At 41.2% G+C, this 19,340-nt stretch overlaps 1 protein-coding gene across 2 annotated transcripts in view; it reads right to left on the reverse strand.

The window, feature by feature from the left end:
• Positions 1-19,340, reverse strand: part of FRS2 (fibroblast growth factor receptor substrate 2) — a 51,525-nt gene that overhangs the window by 12,095 nt on the left and 20,090 nt on the right. For both annotated transcript variants that reach the window (XM_084492161.1, XM_084492162.1), the window contains 3 exons: positions 6,621-6,727; positions 4,067-4,158; positions 2,075-2,261 (listed from right to left, as the gene is read on the reverse strand). In XM_084492161.1, coding sequence (XP_084348287.1) covers positions 2,075-2,261; positions 4,067-4,132 — 253 coding nt within the window. In that variant the 5' untranslated portion in view covers positions 4,133-4,158; positions 6,621-6,727. The remainder of the gene's footprint in view (positions 1-2,074; positions 2,262-4,066; positions 4,159-6,620; positions 6,728-19,340) is intronic.

The following is a 19,340-nucleotide window of genomic DNA, read 5'->3' on the forward strand; positions in this document are numbered from 1 at the left end:
AGAGGAATGATGATCAACAACTGATATTCGGCTGGTGCAAGCTTCATGCTTGCAACACAGCAGCTGTAGAGCTGCTTCTACTACTTTTACCTAACCAATAATCCAGCTCAAGTACAATAGCCTATATTTAATTTTTCCTGTATTTCCAGAAACTCACACTGGATCCTTAAACCTTTAAACTTTTATTAAAAAAAAAAAAAAAACTCATAGCTGCCTGTGTCCCCTCTCTTTAAAAAAAGTGCTTCCAAATTACTAATTCTTTAAAATACGAGGCAAGCTGAATTGGCACTAAAAGTGCAAGTAAAAGTAACTTTGTGGAACCTTGATTTTTTATTAAATACAATTGTAATAAATACAATATAATCTGTGCTGTATATAGCACGGAAACAGTAATTCCTCTAATTTTTCTATCCTGAATTATCTATTAGCTGTGCTCCCAAAACATATCTTCAAGGATTTCAACACGTCACACAAACTCTGTGTTTTACCACCAGTGCATTCTGACAATATATCAATATATAACATCTGAGATTAAGTGGAAAACTACAAACAAGAACACTGATTAATTCAATCAGTTGTAGGGCATTATTCAGGATATTCTCAAATGAAAAACTTCTTGGTCGTCTCACCAGCTGAAGATGAAGTTTTGCAACTGTGCCCACAAATACTACTGTAAGTCTCAGGAACAATGCTCCATTGCAAAATGGCAGCAGAGAGAACATTTTTTGCCAATTTCTTTTTTCTCAATATTCACAGTATTTAATATTACGTAAGGAAGGCAAGAAACAAAAGAGGGAAGAAAGGGTTGCTGCTCACACAGTCTGCTTAATCTTCCTTATTTAAAAAAAAAAAAAAAGGAAATTAGGAGGGAGGTGGGAAGTCAATTAGAGTCAGTGGGAAATCTTGGCTGTGGAAAAGAACCTTCAAAATTGTCTTTTCAATTGAATTTTATTATTATTTATTTTACACATTTAAAAGAAACAGCAAATTAAACCTGCAAAAATCAAAGTGTGTTTTTTGCAAAACAAAAGATCATGATTTTCTCCGTAGAAGTCAGAAAATTTAGTTTAATATGCAGTAGACTGTAACATTTGAAAACATCTCTATTTCTTATTAGCAGCTGAATCAAGAATGCTTTCTTAATTCTTCTTGTAAAATAACTACCTGCCCTTACCTCTGCTTGGACAATGAAGATTGACCAAATTTGTTTATGATCAAGTTCTTTCATGTTCCTGATTTTTTACAGTGAAGTTAAAAAATATTTTGTAATTGCAAATATTGTTATTTATTAAAAAAAAAAGAAAAGTAAATGCTAAAAATCTGTAAGAAAATAAAAATGCAACTGAATTTCACAACATACCAATACATAAGAATTTCAAGTACATAGAGCTGCATCATGACAGGAAGATGGAAAATGAGGCGCAGAGCTCAACCAGCACAAGTTGTTGCACCACTGGGGACTGCTGTGGTGAATAGAGATTGAAAAGCCTCTTAGCCAAAGCCAGGGATGACCTGGCAACTGGAAAGGTAGCTGTCTTTCTGATTAAAGCCACACAGAAAGTAAGCATAGCTGGATCTGCATTCTGAATATAAAAATTTGTAAAAATTTGAGAATGATGTCCTTGAAATAAATTGGCGGTGTTTGTTTCAGGAAGAGAATGAAACAAGTGTGTTAGTGAAGACCACAAGTGGGTATGGACATAAAAATAGTGAAAACTCTGAATTCTGAGAAGATTCCCCCATAGTTCCAGGTTTCACCACCCTTCCTTGAAAGTCAAGTCAACCTCTGAGATGGAAGAATTTCCCTGTCAAAACCACTCTCTGAGTTGACCAGAACTATCAACGCATACAGCCACAGAATACTCCAGATCAAAATCTATAAGCAACTCAAACCCTCTTTTTGCCATAAGAACATCCAACTTACTTTTTTCCAGAACCTGCATTCATATATAAAACTACATCTTTTATAACCCTTGCCAAAGGTCAAGGAAGTACACATTAAATAAATTAATAAACAAATCTCCCAACATCAAATTACTTTCTAAACATCTTTGCGTACAAAAATTCCACATACCTTGTCCAGTTTGACACCTTCGACCACTTTCAAAAGAGAAAAGATTTGAGTCATAGCCATAGCGACGGAGACAGAGGTAGTGCCATTTTACAGAGTCCCTTTTGCGGGTGTACAAAATTAGTTCTGTATCTGTAAGTTCCATTATGCCAGAACCCAGCTCATTACCATCATCATCCACGTTAATAACCTGCAAAAAGGAAGTTCAACAGCATCAGGTAAGCATTCTTTTGAGCACCAGTACTACTACTGTGATCTTAATGTTTCACTAATGCACTCCCATCTGCTCCATCATAGGTGTTATGATCCTTGAGGTAAAAGTTTAAAAAAACCTCACCAAACCAGTTCCTTTGCTCCTCCAGCCCAGAATTAAAATAATACATATTTAACAGCAGTGAGTGAGACTAAATAACATCATTGCAAAATCCGTGGTGATATTTAAAATAAGAGATTTGTAAGTTTAATGATTTTTTAAAACTGACTGTATGTACATATTCTAGTATTTCCACACAGATAAGGCATACCTCAGATAATGAAATCGTTCAGAGCACTGTTTCAAAAAAGATTATTTGCTTTGTCATATAACCCCACTTACAGTTGGGAAAAGGAATGAAAAAGGAGACGGGGCTCTAAGATAAAGCTACCTTCACATACCTGTAGGGCCTTGCGCTGTGCTGAATCGCCAGACTGGTCTGGATTTTTTTTTCCTGCCTTTTTAATGTCAACAAATAATTCAAATACCCTGTGGTTATCTTGTGTGAAAACATGATGCATATAAAGCTTATACTCTTATTCCTTCTGCCTTTACACCAGTTGGAGGTCTTCTGCATCCCTTAAGGAATCCTGACATGTATTTTCCCCCAGATGCATTTTATCTCACAACGCTGCTTTCAGTGGGATTCCTTCTTACTCAATAAAAAGGCTACAAAAAGAGCTTCCCTATGGTATCAATTAATGTTACTCCTTAAAGAGCCGTTTTCAACTTGAAAACTAGTCATTTAAAAAGAATTAAGAATAGTTTCATCTGCCACTGAAGCCTATGCCAAATGTCTTCATTTTGCAAACTACATTCTTTCATCTTCTCCCCCCTGCTGCTCAATCAGAGACCCACACGAACAATAGAGAGATGCTACGAGGAGAAAAGGAGGAGCTAGCTGCAAAAAGCTAAGTCAAACGCATCAAAAGCAAGAACACAAAAATATTTTATCCTTCAGCTCTTTGTACTGATAATATTAAATATTTCCAGAATTTCCCATGGTTTTCAAGCTCATTTCAGGGTTGCCCTCAGGCAGTGCATGAATCATTTTTCACTATGGAAGCGTTGCATTCCTTTGCCAGCTCACGGAGACAGTTTGGAGCACAGAAGCAGAGCTGAGCTGTGTGACTACGCAAAGGTATGTTTACTTAAAGGCACTGACTTCAGCAGCTTCACGTTAAGCACAGGAACAAGTGTTCACAAGCTTATAAATTCCAGGGGTATAAGGGACAGAAGCACGTATAGAAATGAAGTTTATTCAAGTGAAGGAAAAAAAGTTCTCCAAAATGATATAATCAACAGTGATCTTCAACTAAAATCAGCGGTCCTAACGTCTTCCATTGCTGACCCCACCTCCAGGTTCATAGCCACAGCTCTCCAGCAGCTCTTCCATTATGCCTGTGACCCCCCTCATATGGTCCCAAACCTCCCAGAGGTAACAGCATTTAATTGGGCCCCCAGCTGAAACTGGGACAGACCAAAATCATGGGGCTGCTTCTCCCACCTGAAGATCAAAACTGTCATGACAAAACCCAGCCTAAAGAATTCCTGTCACTGCCAGTAAGAAAGGAGTCTCTAGGGGAAAAAAAAGAGAAACCTGCAGCCAGACACCTGCAGGTCTGTAATGGTTTAACCGTTGGGTAATTCTCTCCCTATTTTCGTTTAAGTATTTTCCATCACAGACTTACCCCGCAAGAAAACAACAAAATAGTTCACAGCATACCACACCAGGTGCTTACCTTAAACTTGTTTCGATGGTTATCTGGGACAGTTTCTTTATCTGGACAGCTACAACAGCTACCCATGACTTCTTTAGAAGACCATGTGATCTCTAAATTAAAAAGAAAAAAGCAAACCACAACCAAACACGGTGATCACTTAGTTGAAGTAAAAATAGAGCATCATCAACACAACAACACAATTCAAATTTCTGCCTGGATTACAAATTTTCATGATTAATTTTGCAGTCAGAAATAATAAAAAATAATATCTAAGAGCTGTGTTAAATTTGGCATTGAGAAGTGACTGCAGAAAGCCCTGGAAGACCTACCAACAATTCCACTCGATGTCACTACCAAACAGACCCACTGAACTTGATTGAGCCTCTCACCTTAATTCCCGTAGTAGCATTTGAGGGAAATATAAAAAAGAAAGGAAAAGAACAAATGCATTGGTTGCAATTCTCTCTCCTAAACCAAGGTCTTTATGGAAGGCACTACCTGCATCCCAGTTCCACCTAAACAAGCACTCTCCAGCCTGCTGCTGAGCACAGCCCTGGCTGACTCCCGTCCCAGCCCAGGGCTGCAGGTTACCAGGCAGAGGCAACACAAAGAGCCCACAGGGCAATCCTGAAAAGCTGCCCTGCTTTGGGCAGCTCCAGCGCCCACGTTCAATAGGGGGTGGAGGCACGCGGGGCCTGGAGGCAGCCCTCTGCTCAGCTTCTGTGCTCACAGTTTGAAGCACTTCCCATGTAGCAAAGGACATACAACTAACCAAAGGCAAGGGAAACAAAGCTCCATGATCAACACAAATATTTTGAAACTAACTTTTAAAATTCGTGTTATGTTACCTTTGGATTAAATTATGTTATGCAGCTTGCTTACTTGTTAAAAACAACATAATAACTCAACTAACTCCATGGCTAAATTAAGAAAAAAAATATTTTATATTCTTGGTATTTTAACTGAAAAAAATAATGTATGTATGGTAAAGCTTTCACAGAGCAATAAGATAAAAGTGTTACAGAACCAAGCCTCACAACTTTCTTCTCCTACCACCTCACTACAGATCAATCTTAAACTCTTAAGAAGGTCAGATAAAAGGAAACTTACCCATTTACACAAGCTGTATATTGGATAAGAACTCAAATTTCCACTACACAAATGAAAAGTGGGTCAAAATCTTGGAAGAGAGCTAGTAAGCAACAACAGGTATGGCATTTGGAGTCAAGAAGAAGCAGGGCAGAACTTCTTCTGACAGAATGGGAAAATCAGACTGCATCTTAGGAAAACTGGGCCTCACTTTCTAGCCAGGCATTTGTGTTAGAGTGCAACAGTACTATCCACTTAGCACTTCAGCCTGCTGAAAAATAAGGTGCAAGGCATACCATGAAGTTCAGCTAACTATGCTGGACCAGACAGGCCACGCAAAAGCGATATTGCTACCCTAGAGACTGCAGACGTCTGTCAGTGGCCACCAAAGCCCTGCAGAGGTGAAATGAAGAACTTAACAGAAAGGCTGACAACGTGGCTTAGATTAATCCAGTAACAAAGAGGCAGACAGCCCGACGTTGTCAAAACTCAATGGATTCTCTGATGTCATTCCTGGCCATAGTGTAAAAACGCGCATTAATTTGCCAGAGCTTTTTTCCCAACCCAACAGCGAACTAGGTTATTGTTTGCTTCTACTACAACAGAAAGAAGCTGTGCTACACACAACTGGTTGGTTGTTCTTGCACAGTGAAGAGAAGCCTTCAATTTTCTTAATCAGTCCAATCAACCTCTCAATTACAGACTGCTTCCAACAGTCTCCATACAGGTATCTTGTTATTAGACTAACTACTCATTTCTTTGCTTAAGCCTTCTGCCCGTTCTGTTCAGAAAGGAAGATACAGAACATCTTCTGGAACTAGTTTCCTACCCTGGCACCCCACTTTGCCTCACTACGTAGATGTTCAGATGTTGGTCTTGTCACTCAATTGACAACGCCCAATTTATTCTGAGATTACACTGCTAAAAGGAGCAACGTGTGAAACAGCTGCAGTGCAGATTAACAACGAATGCAATATAAATTTGCAGCAAAGGTTTTCAAGTTCTGGTCTCTACAGCACTAAATTGCCAAACAGAAGCATTTACTAGCCTTCAAGCACAGATGCTCCCACTTAATAAAGCCCAGTCTTCAATTTCCTCAAAACCTTATGAGAAAGTGGAAATAGAACTAAATAGCAGCACACTGTGACAGTAACGTGACATCCTTTGCACTCACCATAAAGGTAAATCAATAGTAAACTGAATAGACAATAAAAAAATTAACTGCAAAGTAGTTTGGGAGAAGTATATAGAGTGGCAAATAAAAAGATGTAGTACGTGAAGAAGCTACTATGTCTCAAGAAAGACAAAGAAAAGGGATGTAATCAACATTAATCGTAGACACTTGTTATTTCATATCCAATATTTTAATATTAATATTTTGGAATACCGAGAACCATCATGCTTCTTCAAAGCTGAGATGGGAACTAAGGCAATGAGGAAGAAACGAAACAAGCAGGGAGCCGACAACGTTCACATCACTCACCTAGATTTGGCCATTAATATTCCCAGCCTCTGTTGCGGCATCAGGGGTTCTGTCATACTTCAAAGTGTCATGCTGTCTTGTCACAGAACTAAGCATTTGACGTAGAACTAGAAAAGTACATAAAAAAATATTTGTTTGTTTGTATGTTTTCTTGTTTTCAAGACACCAGCTAGTAAACCATCAGAAATACACGTGGCCCTTTTATTTTGGCGTCATTACTTCAAGTGAGGTCTCCACGGTTAGGCTGCCTCTTACAGGGAACCTCAGACCCAGCCTCATCTCTTCGAGCTCCCCGAGCATTTCCATGGCCTACCTGGCAATGTTATCTCCCGTTACCCTCAGCACGTGCCGAAACAAACAAACAGAGGCAGACTCACAATTTCATCCGCTTAAGTCCCTCTTGCTCATCCTACTGACCACACACATATGCCACCTATAACACATCGCCCTTTCTTTGCATCCCTCATGGCTCTTGCTCCACGGCATTCACCATAAATTGCTTGCTTTCACTTTTACTTTTTGCCTGGGTTACCCTCATACCGGCTGCTGCCCTCTCACATTTACCCCTGAAAGCTCCACGGCTGCTGCCACCAGGCTGGTGGCTGGCAGCCTCCATCCTCTGTTTGGAAAACAGACGAACAAGCTCTTCACGTTTTCTTTGACACTGCTTCTTCAGCCAACGAGAAGGGCTAAATTCTCAAAAAAACACGTTATTTAGCCACTTTCTTACCAGCCTTTCAGGGTGTCTGTGCAAACCACTGTAACCTCTGCCTTACAGTTCAATGAAAAGCATTTTCAGAAGCTAAAGCACCTTTCTTTTTTTGCACAGCATCAAATGTAACGTAGTCCCAAGCTCACCCCTGGTCCTGGCATCACAGTAACACGGTAACTTATGGGAATGAGCTCCAAAATTGTACAGGTTCAGAAAGTAATTGGACAGACGCAAGGAAGAAAAATCAATAAATATCTCCGTAACGAGCTTTTAAACTCAAGGATGTCCCATTGGGCTCAGAGAGTCTCTGAGCTGCAGATTTGTGGAAGGGCATTAAGGAACGACCATAAAACACTGGTTATTGTTATTCCCTTCCCTATCTATTTCCTACTGACTACTGTAAGAAGCAGGATACTAGACTGATTACTTCAGTCTAACACAAAAAAGCTCTTCTCAGCTGGCGGAAAAGGATGACAAGGACTGAGCATAAATTTTTAAGTACATCGGTCACACAACATTAAAAAAGAAATAGTCTACTACTTGTATTTAAATTGAAACTAAGGCGTAGATTCCACAAAGGCGCGGAAGGACCTTTCTGGAGTGCTCTATGGACACGGCTATTTGCATATACACCACACGGGTTCTCTCCTGTGCTCAAATGGTATTTAGGATCAGGAACTTGCAGCCAGTCACGTACCCTTCATATAATTTATTTGCCCTTTAGCCACAAGCCTTCTTGGTCTTAGCCAAAACTGTATGCAATTGTGTATTCAAGATCAATCCCCGTGCAACACACACAGGCTCTGTGTCTGTGATGGCCCTACCCAATCTGTTCGAGTACACACAGATTTGTAGGTGAGGTCAGATTTTTGTTGACTTTAGCACATCAAACCAGCTCAGCAGAGGGATCAGCAGGTATCTGAGCCAGCTGGGGACAGGATGACAACGGGATGACCTCTGCCAGTGCTCAGAAAACCCAGCCCTTTCACTAATACTTCACTTAGTTTAACAAATTAACCCGCTCGAACTTTCAGGAAGGGAGAGAAAACAAAGAAAGCAAACAAAAAAAAATTACCCACTATCTCTGGTGGACTGTGTTATCTGTCAAATCTTGTAGGTAGTCGTAAGAATTATATAGAAAACAAACAAAAAATCACATGCAAATCACACTAATGCAGGTGTCTGCGGTGATATTTACCCTGGTATTTTACTAGCAGAGTTTTAAAGGCTTCCCATGGTTTGACTACGTACAGTAGCCTACCCTGCTTTGGTTACACAGGAATTCTTGAATGGCCCAAATGCAGCTTTTAATGGGTAAATGAAAGCACACAGACTTAGAGCACCTACCTTCTTTTAAATGTAAAGCAATACCAGAACTCTCCAGCAAGTTGTTTTCAATTACGAGCTGGGTTTTGCTTAAGAGTTATTTACTCAATTTGGGATTTTCTTAAATCTTCCCAGATTGCAAAATATTTACGCGAACTTCCACACGCGAGGAGAAGTAGGCATTTTCGGTCACAACCGTAAAAGTTAATCTTCTCAGTTATGTCTACAATGTCAGGCTTGGGAGCTGTAATTTCCCCTTCACGAAGCATCAGCGGCCACGGGGTGCAGTCATGCAAGGACGGAGAAGGGGCAGGAGAGGATTTTGGGCTTCTTCCCAGCACATCCATCAGCGCATCATGAGGCAAAAATGCCAGGGAAGACAAAGCAAGACCTGCGCTTATTTACATTTACGAACAGGAGGGAAAATTAGGAACTGCCACAAATCCGGTATGACTTATTAATTGGATTAGTACAGTAAGGCACATCTTTTCCTTCATAGAATAAGCAGACAGTCAGAAACCCTGAAAATTTGAGTAACACTGGCGTTTCAGCAGCCTGTCCTGGGCCGGGAAGGGTCTGAACAACGTGTGCGTTCCCCTTGTGACCCGAAAGCCCCGTGGATCAGCAGCAACCTCCCTCCTCGTGCTCAGGCGGACTGGGAGCCCCGCTAAAGTCAGCCGAGTAAAAACCCCGAAGCACAGCGCACTTCAGAAGAGGCAGGGAGAAGTGAAGGCTGGAAACCCATCTCTTGGGTGTGTTTTCTTCCAAGTGGCCTCCCAAAGCCCCAAGCTGCCACGCTGCCAGGCCCTCTGCGTCTCGCTCTCAGCCCCATCGCGTTCCCCATCACCCAACTGGTAAGCCAGTGCCTACTTCTTATATCTTAAAGCATCAGTATCCATTGTTTTCAAAGACTGTTTCTCATTTGGACTGTACAATTTTATTTATTAATTGTTTTATTTTGAATCCCAGCAACTACAACACAGAACACCCCTGTGCTTCTACGTGTATTTCTTACTCGGATTTCAAATGCTTGCTTAAAAAGGCAGAGTAAAAAGAAAATATATATTATCAAACTCTCTACATTTAACATCAGTGTTGGTGTTATGACAAAAGCAAACAGAAGTACTGCAAGTTTAGCAGGCATATGGGAACTGCAAACTCATTCAGAGATGAATGGATCGCCATCAGGGGCACTTCACCTTTTTTGTTAATTTCTGTCACAAATTCTCTTTAGCGTGCTAAGTAGAATAATATTTTTCAAATCCTTAATTATTTGTAAAACATGAAACAGCACATGAATTGATGATGCTGCCATGCCTGGCTTCACATGTGTTTTTTCCTCAATAACAATGCAGGATAGCATTATAGCCCAAACTCTGCTGATTCCTAAAACATTTCCCCAAATGTGTCCCGCAACCACTGTCAAGTGTTAGCCATGGTTTAACTCCACTTGAAACAAGCTGGCCAGCACCACCGCTAAAATCATGACAATTCAGACAGCTCAGAAATTAAGTCTAAGATTTTTTCCAGCTGCACCAGCATCATGACACTCAAACGCTTCAGAGCTGCGGAACCCCAGGCTTCTCACAGCTGTTTGCTGTCAAGAACAAACAGAAAGGCTACATTCAATCTGAAGTTTCATTACCACGCTCTTAAAAATACAATTTATATGAATGGTTTTCAACACCTGCTTCTTTCTTAACTCTGTAATTAATGCTCGGATCAATCGAGTAAACAAAAAGAAAAAAAAAAATGGGATATTAGTTGTACTTGACAGCCTCAGCATAAACCCTGAAGTTTTTTGAGAGGCTCAACAGTGGGAGGGGAGCAGAGGGAACATGAAACGTACGGGCTGTCTTCTGCACCAAGCCGAGGAAGGTTTCAATTTCATAGCTGACTTCTGGGAAATAAATTCAAGCCATTTTTTGGGGGACAGTTGAATGACAAACATTTATTATAAAAAATGTCAGATATTTTCAAATTCAGTTTTCTTTTTCTTTTTCTTTTAGCTGCAGCATTTTGTTCACAAATTTTTCTCTATTTAAAGTTACCTGCCAAATAATCGTAACAGTGACCAAACAGGAGATGAACCTCCTGCCATTTAGGGCTCTTTTTGGTTTTTAAAAGGTGAAGTTATTTAGGATTATCGGACACATCTCAAGAAAAGAACACGGTAACTTAGAAGTAAGTATTTTGCTGAAACCAGTGTTTATGGGAGCAAAAAAGTTTAGAAATGTGGCTAGTGTTTTCTCCTGAAATTAAGAATCCTGAAAGAACAGACCCCACAAGCTATTTCTAACTCAGATTCTCCCATGCTTTGACTTACATTTGCCACGTAGAAGACAAGAAAGGGATTTTTTTTAACTTACGCCTGACTTTCTGTTCTAGGGTGATCAGTGCCAGGCATTTTTCGTCACAAAGTGCTCTCGTTGCAAGAACGACTGGCACCAGACCACACACCAGAAATACAGAAGTTCGCCTGAAGACCTCCCAAAACCGTGCCCTTCACGGAAACCGCGACCTTGCCAAGAAAATAACCTGTGTGAAGCAGAACAAGCGGTAGGGAAGAGCCGAAGGTCCTCCTCTCACCCCTCTTCGCTTTCCCCCAGGTAGGAGGAAGCAGCCTGAAACTAAAGCAGCAACTGGGATGCAACTGAATGCTTTTCTTTCTGAAACCCCATCAAGTCTCCACGAAGACAGAAACGAAGCCTGGTGAATTTGGAGCTTACAGGTAGAATTTGCTCTCTGCAGAGAGCTGGCCCAAGCCCAGAGGGGCTCTTTCTGCTGCTGCCTTCAAGTTCAGGAATTGACAGAACTGATGGCAACAAATTATTCGTACCTATGCAAAAATACGTGCAAATTGCTCAGGATTAAGGAAAACTCCCCCTTCTCCCTTCCTCCAAGCGTGTTAATATTGTCCCCTCTCATAAAAATCCTTAAAAATTGAACATGGTTCTTCTCAAGCTATTAAGATACCTAACACTTACAACCACACCGTGCAGAACAGACCCATTACATTTCTAGCATTTCCCTGTTCTAGACTTTTTAATTTTTAATTTTAAAAGTATCTAACTCAAGTGGGAGAAAAAAGTAAAAAAGGAAATTCTGTACTGCAGATAGTGCAAAGAAAAGCCTAGGGAGGATGGAGAAAATACTTTTATTACTTCTTTTTAAACACCCCACCAGATTCACCCTTTATTTTAGGTTGCTGACCTGAATGCTGTTAAATCAGTGCCTCTACCTGAGGCTGAGCTCTTTCCCCAGGACCTGGGGACATTCCAGACAAGCAACCCCATTTTGGTACAGTTTGGTAACTGGCTTCACGCAAAAACCATACCGCCTTAACGCTGATTTCTCTTGAAAAAAGTTAGATTTTTAATCTTTTCCATGACCTCGAGTATATGGAAACAAAATCAGTGTCAAACGTTTAAGGACACGGACCGCTCTCTGCAAGTCATTTTCCATCTTTCTCCCCATCCCTCATGTTTCCTGTCTTATTTTTCCTTTCAAATCTTTTTACAGAGTGATCCTAAATATGAATTCATTTAATTTCAGATTTGACATCCTTTGTGCTTCGCAGTTTCCACCCTTGCATACCACGTCCAGTATTGCTTGGTGTTTAATTACATCTGGCATTTAGCCTGTGAACAGTGAATTTTTGCCATGCAAACACACAAGCAGCGAGCACAGAATGAAATTTGAAGCAGCCTCTTTCCCAAGCTCCTTCGTGAAGAATACCGAGGACTGGCTTATGTCAAGGAGGAAAAACATGCTTCAAAAGATAATGCACAAGCTGTGGATTAAATCCTATTTAAAACACTCCCAAATAATGGCAGAAGTAGCACTACCTTTACTTGCCCAAATGTTTTCTGACAGAACCTGAAGCTTACATGCTCAGCTCCTTGGAAAGCCAGCACCACCACCCAACTTCTGTTCTTCTGCTTGCCCTGGGATGAGCCATGCAGCAAGCAACCTGCCCCTTCCCGGAGCTCATTCCAGCGCATCTTCCTCTTCTTTTCTGCTCTCACAACTGCAAATACCTGAGGAAAACACAGCCAAGTCCCTACGGACACATTAGGATAGGCAATTTGCCCAGCTCAGAGCTTCAGAGCAATGTTGGTGCTGATGGTTATCCTAGAGCATCGACCAGTTCCACCAGGATACTGTCACCCGTAGATTAAGCACAAGCTGAAAGTACAAACCTTTTCAGGGTTTACACAGACAATTTCTAAGTAACTCAGCACATCCTGTGCTCGCTGAGACATCGCTGCAGCAGAACTGTTTTAATTTTTCTGCACAAAGCAAATTTTTCATCAAAGGCGACGGCGCTGGTGACAGCAGGCAGACTAACAAAGAGAGAAACCAACTTACCATGCAGGCAACCTGCTGCTGAGTAAGACAACAATTGTTTTATCACCATTTGACTCCTTGGTGGCTGAAGTGGCACTGCCATCGGTCTACTGCAGTTCTGCTGACGGCCGAACGCTGCCCATCTCCCAACTGGGCAGCACGACAGATTACATGGGTATCTGATTTATCTGATGTGGCGAGCCCTGCGTCTTCAGAGTCGTGATGTAATCCACGGTGGCAAATTCTATATGATTTCAGAAGCCTGGTATCCTACTTAAGACTTAAAATAGCCCATACTATGACCTTCTGTTTGTTTTGGCTAGCCTATATTGGCTACCACGAAGCCAAGTGCTTTCAATTGGAAAACAAAACTTCGGTTTCTGGAACATGGGACTCCCACGTACCAGACCTCACATGCACAGAAGAGATGCAGCATCAAAATCAAGCATTCGCCCTGAACTAGTAATTACTGGCTGTGGGCAGCTCCGAGAGGCTTGTTCTCCCCATGGTCCTATTCCCTTTGTAATTATTTGGGGAAAAAATAGAAGATTTCTGTACATCAGCAAAGACTGACTAATTCGCTTTAATGCCTGAAGACAGAGCAGATGTAAGAGGTGCCAGAGCTGGAATATTCTCCCATGGAAACAGAGTGCTTCGAAGGGATACGTGTGCTCAGCAGGACTGGAGGAAACCTCCCTTGCCTCCTCACCTCCCCACACACGCTGCCGTCCTTCGCATCAACTCCTCTCTCAGATCCTGGCCTGACGTACCAACGCCTCGGCCCCACGCTGTGAACACATTTTGGAGAGCTGGTGTTAAGGTCAAACACAATCCTCGCCCTTCTTCCACTTGGAAGCGATGGTTAAGAAAATTAAGACTGAAGCCACGTCAGTGCCATAAGGCTGAAAGGCAGCAGTGCTCCCTAACAGAAGTAGTGGCAGGAAGAAAAAAGCAGCAGTGCTAGCAGACCATCACAGAGCTAAAAACTACAATAGAAGGAGATCCAAGAAGAAACTACATGTGCTGAGAAATAGTTTGGTGCCACTGGCTGCAATTACAGAAAACAGACAACGAACGGCAGAGGTGAAGCTGCTGAATCCAATTTACAACTTTATTTATGCTAACAGGTGGAGCTTTACCCCAAGATTTTTATTAAATGAGCATGCTGTCAGGCTTATGATTAAATCCAGTATTAAACGTACGCTCCTTTTCTCTCACTAGCCCTTTCCAAGATTAAAAAAAAATAAAAAATTGGCAAAACCCAAGCTAAACTGCCAGCCTCCTGGCTCCTGTGAAAACAAAATTATCTCAACCACACGCAAGCTTCGGCACACCAGCCCACAGCTTCTGCGCGCCGCCCTCCGAGCCCTCCTGGCAGCAGCATCCCTCTCCAGGCAGCTCCAGCAGAAGAGACCCGGCCCCTTCCCTTCCCTTCCCTTCCCTTCCCTTCCCTTCCCTTCCCTTCCCTTCCCTTCCCTTCCCTTCCCTTCCCTTCCCAGATTTGCACAGGTGGCTTTCAGACCATCACATCTCAAGTGATATTTCTGTTTTGCTGCATAGGTTTGGGGGAGGTTTTCGGTGTATCTGGATTCAAACTAATTATCGTAAAACAATGACCCAAACCCATTTAAAATAAAAAGAAGCAAGAAAACATATACAAGAAAAGCAATTTAAAAAAAAAAAAAAAAAAAAAAAAAAAAACGAAATGTTCCCAAACAGTCTGCCTTGACAATGACCTGCCAACTATCTTGAAGAGCTGTTACGTAAAATTTGGAAATTGCACGTTGGTATTAGAACAAAATAAACTCTGCGGTTCTTCTTAAAAGCGATAGTTTCAGCAAAATGCTCAACTTCAGGTAAGTCAGTTAAACATTTCTCAGAACACCATTTCTCAGTAATCCCTTAAAAATACGTGCTCTTTCCAACAGAGGAGCCCTGATGTTCACCACCTCCACTATGTCAAAACGAAGACGGAACAGCAACCCGAAGGGCTGGGTCAGAAGAGCAGAGACCTGCAGCAGGTAGCGGTGTCCTGCTAAGGAAGGGACATTTCAGTGTCCCTTCTGTGACGTTGATCCTACATCTCCCTCCACTTACTTCTAGCACAGCGCTTGGAGAGCCACGTTCCCCTGAAGGCACCTTCCACCCCATCTTTTGGCGATATCAAAGACAATCCCGCATTTCATCTAGACACTACATCAATACAACTACTCTATTCTATAGGTACACCAATAAAAACAACATTAAAAGTTGTTTAAAATTTTCAGGTTATCATATTAAAAAAAAAAAAAAAACTCTAGGTATTTAATGAAAAGGTACCTTGAAAACAAATACCCAAGCCATTGACGCCACCATCCCCGTTAATCCTTCTGAGATGAGCCAATGTTCCTTGTCATCTTATTTACATTTTCTCCAAAAAATTATCCCCTCGTTCTTAACCTCCAGAGAAACAAGACTTAAATTTTACTCGGTATCATTTTTAAAACAACTTACACACATGCAAATGTATTTTTTTAACTTGCTTAACAAAACAGTTTCTCCAGATCCACAACACCACGCTGTTTTCTGTGAATATCTGCCAAAATAACTACATCCCTTTTAAAAGAAACAACCAAAACATCAAACTCCAAACCACTGCATTAGGTTAAACAAGCAAGCTGCGCAAAATTGTTTAAGTCTTGGAAACTCCAAATATCTTGAAAAAAGGCCCTCTGAGAAACAACATATGCGAAAGTATCATTTTTATGCAACAACAAAAGAGCAGAAATGGGACTGAAGTTTTAAGCAGCGCTGCTACAGGAAAACTTTTTGCATCCAGGATCAAGGAGAAAGGCAAGGAGATGGGGAAATACAGCAAAAGGGTACAACAATTAAGTCAAGTAATGGGCCCTAGGAAGAAGGGAGACTCGAGCTTAATTCTTGAAAAGGATGCCTGGCTTCAAACTGTTGAAATAGTGAGTCAGCTCTCTAATATTTAACCACAAATGCCTTCTAAAACTTGAGGCCCACAGCTCCTGCCAATTCTTCAAAGCCAGCAAAGTGCCAAATCTGCTAACTAAGTGGCACCAAATGTATATTTTGCGTTATTCTGATCTCTGAAATAGCGTTCATTCCAACCTTTCAGGGAAGGTTAAGTTTTGCTTTTATGTTTTTGACATGTTTTGCCCATAGTCTTCTCATACATTAATTAAAATAACATTTAAAAGCCTGCAAGGTTGGCCTTACCAAAATTAAAAGCAGAGACAGTAACACATTATCAAAACTAAGACCATGCCACTGTCTTTTATAAAAAAAAAATAAATAATAAAAATATTGTTTTGGTATGTATTGACTTGTGTCTTTCCTTATCCATTCATTGGTTTCTGCTTATCAAAAATTTGCTAGCACGTGGATAAAAGTAACCTGGCATTACCCAAAAATCTTGCTTGTATAGCTCTGTTGCTGTTGTTGTTTCTTGGAAAACTTGAAGTCCCATCCTTACAATGTGTCACTAAATCTGGGTTCTTTTAAAAATCGTTTGTCACCTGGATTTATCGCTGCTCCCTCTGCTGCAGAAAATTCCTTTCACCACACTTGAAAAACTGCTGAGTTTCTCAGTGCAGTTCACTCGCCTCCTCACGTCCTTCTCATACATTTTTCCTTCCCCCTTTACGGAAGAACTCGAACAGCCATTTAACTCCACCTCCCTCCCCTCTGACCCCCGCTTAGGGTGTGCAAGGGGAAGATCACCAACAGCTATTGACATTCTCCAGAAAAGCCAGGCTATGTAGACTTCACTGGTAGCTGATGAGCAGAGAGATCCGTGATCTTCGTTAGATCCATAATCTTGTTACCACTGAACTACCTCTGTCAAAAAGCAAGGAGGTTATTTTTCTCTCTTTGCATTTGCAATGAGAATGAGCACACGTACATCTAGCACGGCTGATTTCCTGAACCATCATTACCTGATCATGCGCTGAGCTCTGCCAACTGATTCAAATCCTCATCTCCCCAGCAGATTTAAGTAAAACCCAAATGTGGTCATATTTGTGCATCCAAGCAACCCTTCTCTTCTGTTCGCTGCTGAATCTCTGTCAATCCACACACGATTAAATAGCACTTCACCCATTACAACATCTTCATCAGTTCTGAGTACTCCGTTGTTACTGATTTAACACACTCCCAACTACCCTAACTGATACAGGCCCTAAAAAGACTTTCTCTTCCTATCTGAGGTGGAAGTTACCAAAAAAATGGACTGTAATCTCCCAGTACACTGGATAACAATCTTCCATTAAACTAAAAATCTTTATTTTCTTAGTGTGCTTCTTAGTTTGTGTGTGGGATGAATATTTCACCACTGGAGACAACTGCTGTCCAATTTTAACATCACACAGCATCTTCTTTTATCAGAGAATTAACATACCTGCCCACAGACTTCATACTGAATTGTCCACTTTTCACAAACACAGTCCTAAAGACTGTGAAGATCTATAAAAGTAATATGAGAACAATAGGCAACATGAATGGAAACGGGAGCATACGAGCGTGCATGTCCGTGTGCTGGTGCCTCAGCACAAACAGCAGCACAAGGATTAAAAGCTGAGCTTGTACTGAGAAGGAAGAACAAGGAACAGCTGCCTGTCCTACGATTTACGGATTTTATGGAAGCTGAAAACTGAAATGACCACGCCACAATACTGGATGATCACTAAAGGATAGAAAAGGTCATCCAAAAATTAGTTTGTCACCAGCAATCAAGAGGAACCCCCGAGGTGTCACAAGGATTCAACAGATTTTTCCTGTCCTGTGCTGCTCGTGGGGGATCCTGGCCAACCCACTTGGGCTCAAATCTTGGTGCTTGTGGAGCGAGGGGACACGAGGCTGCAAGCAAATGACATCTGTTAGAGAACGAGTGATGACTGATTTAGAGATGGGGAAACAAGGGCATTACCAGCCCTTCTACAGGATCTTGTGCTGAACTTTGTTACACCGTTATTCCTAAAAATATACCTTTAATCGATGCTGTAAAATAATTCCACTGAATTGCTAGTTTCATCCTAAAGTTACCTTGAGTAACTATTTGCTCTCTCTTACTTCTCAAAATACTGGATTATAATGTAAGAACGTACACGTTTCTTGCAGACCCAGCCATGCTTTAAAATCCCCCAACGCCATCAGTTGTGGACTTCAGGCTTTGCTACTACTTAGATAATTATTTAGAAAGCTGTCATGGGGAAAAAAAAAAAAGATCTTTATTTTCAACTATATCTTTATCAGGTGGAAAAGTGAGATGATCTGAGACGGTGGGAAATTGAAAAAAAATCTGATTTAATTCTTCTTTGTGTTAAGAATGAACTCAAAACATTACTGAAGGTTCTTTCTCAGGCATTTTATAGTCCCAAGTTAGTAGTTTGAAAGTCCATTTGTACAGTGAAGGTGCCAGTTTTGAAGAGCAGCATTTTACACTAAAATGAAGATTCCTTCACCAAAAAAAAGTTCCATTTAATTTTATTTAAACAAGACCTTCCGTAAGATTCCTTCCACTAACAAGTGGAAGATGTCTTTTAGAGAATCACTTCTGTGGAAGGCTTTCAGGGTTAAACTCTCTACTTTGTGTGCCACACAACATTTATAAGCACTGGTACTTTCAATTATACAGAAAAGCCAAAATTCTTTAAATCAAGAATATAAATCATATTTATCATGTTATACTGAAATCATCACCTTCGATCTTAAGTGGGAGATGATTTTTAAGGAGAAAAAAATGATCTTTATGGATTCTTGTCTTGATAGCAGATGCATGTTTTGTGATCAGCAACTGCGACACCCGAATGTGTGCAGCACACGCTGCCATGCAGTGGTCACATCCTTTTTCTTCACTGCAACATAAAGATATGTTTTGCAGGAAGCTCCCACCTGCTTGTAGCTCCTCATTTTCATTGTGGTGTGTGTAGCAGGACTGGGTTTCAGAAGTACACATGAAGACTCAGCTGCAACCCTCTCTGAATGAGCAGAATTGCATTCAATGGCATCCTCTACGTACAAGTAGGTGCTGGCTTGATGATTATTATTTCATGAGGGAACCTTACCTGCCTGTTTTCTCTTGTAATAGATTCATTCTGGAGACTGCTGAAGATCCCAGTACTTTATCATCATTACTGGTGGATGGAGCTAATTATTATTACCATTGACACAGATGGAGCGTGCTGGGGGTGCCGTGGAGGCACGGGGAGCAGCAGCAGCCAAACCTTGGCAGGACTAAGAGGCAGGCAGCGGGGGCAGCAGGATGAAAAGGACGGCAGGGCTGCTCAGAAACACGCAGGCACCCTCCAGGAGGTTGGTCCTGTGGA

The sequence above is a fragment of the Aythya ferina genome (genome assembly GCF_964211825.1).
Source record: "Aythya ferina genome assembly, chromosome: 1".
NCBI classification, from domain to species: domain Eukaryota; kingdom Metazoa; phylum Chordata; class Aves; order Anseriformes; family Anatidae; genus Aythya; species Aythya ferina.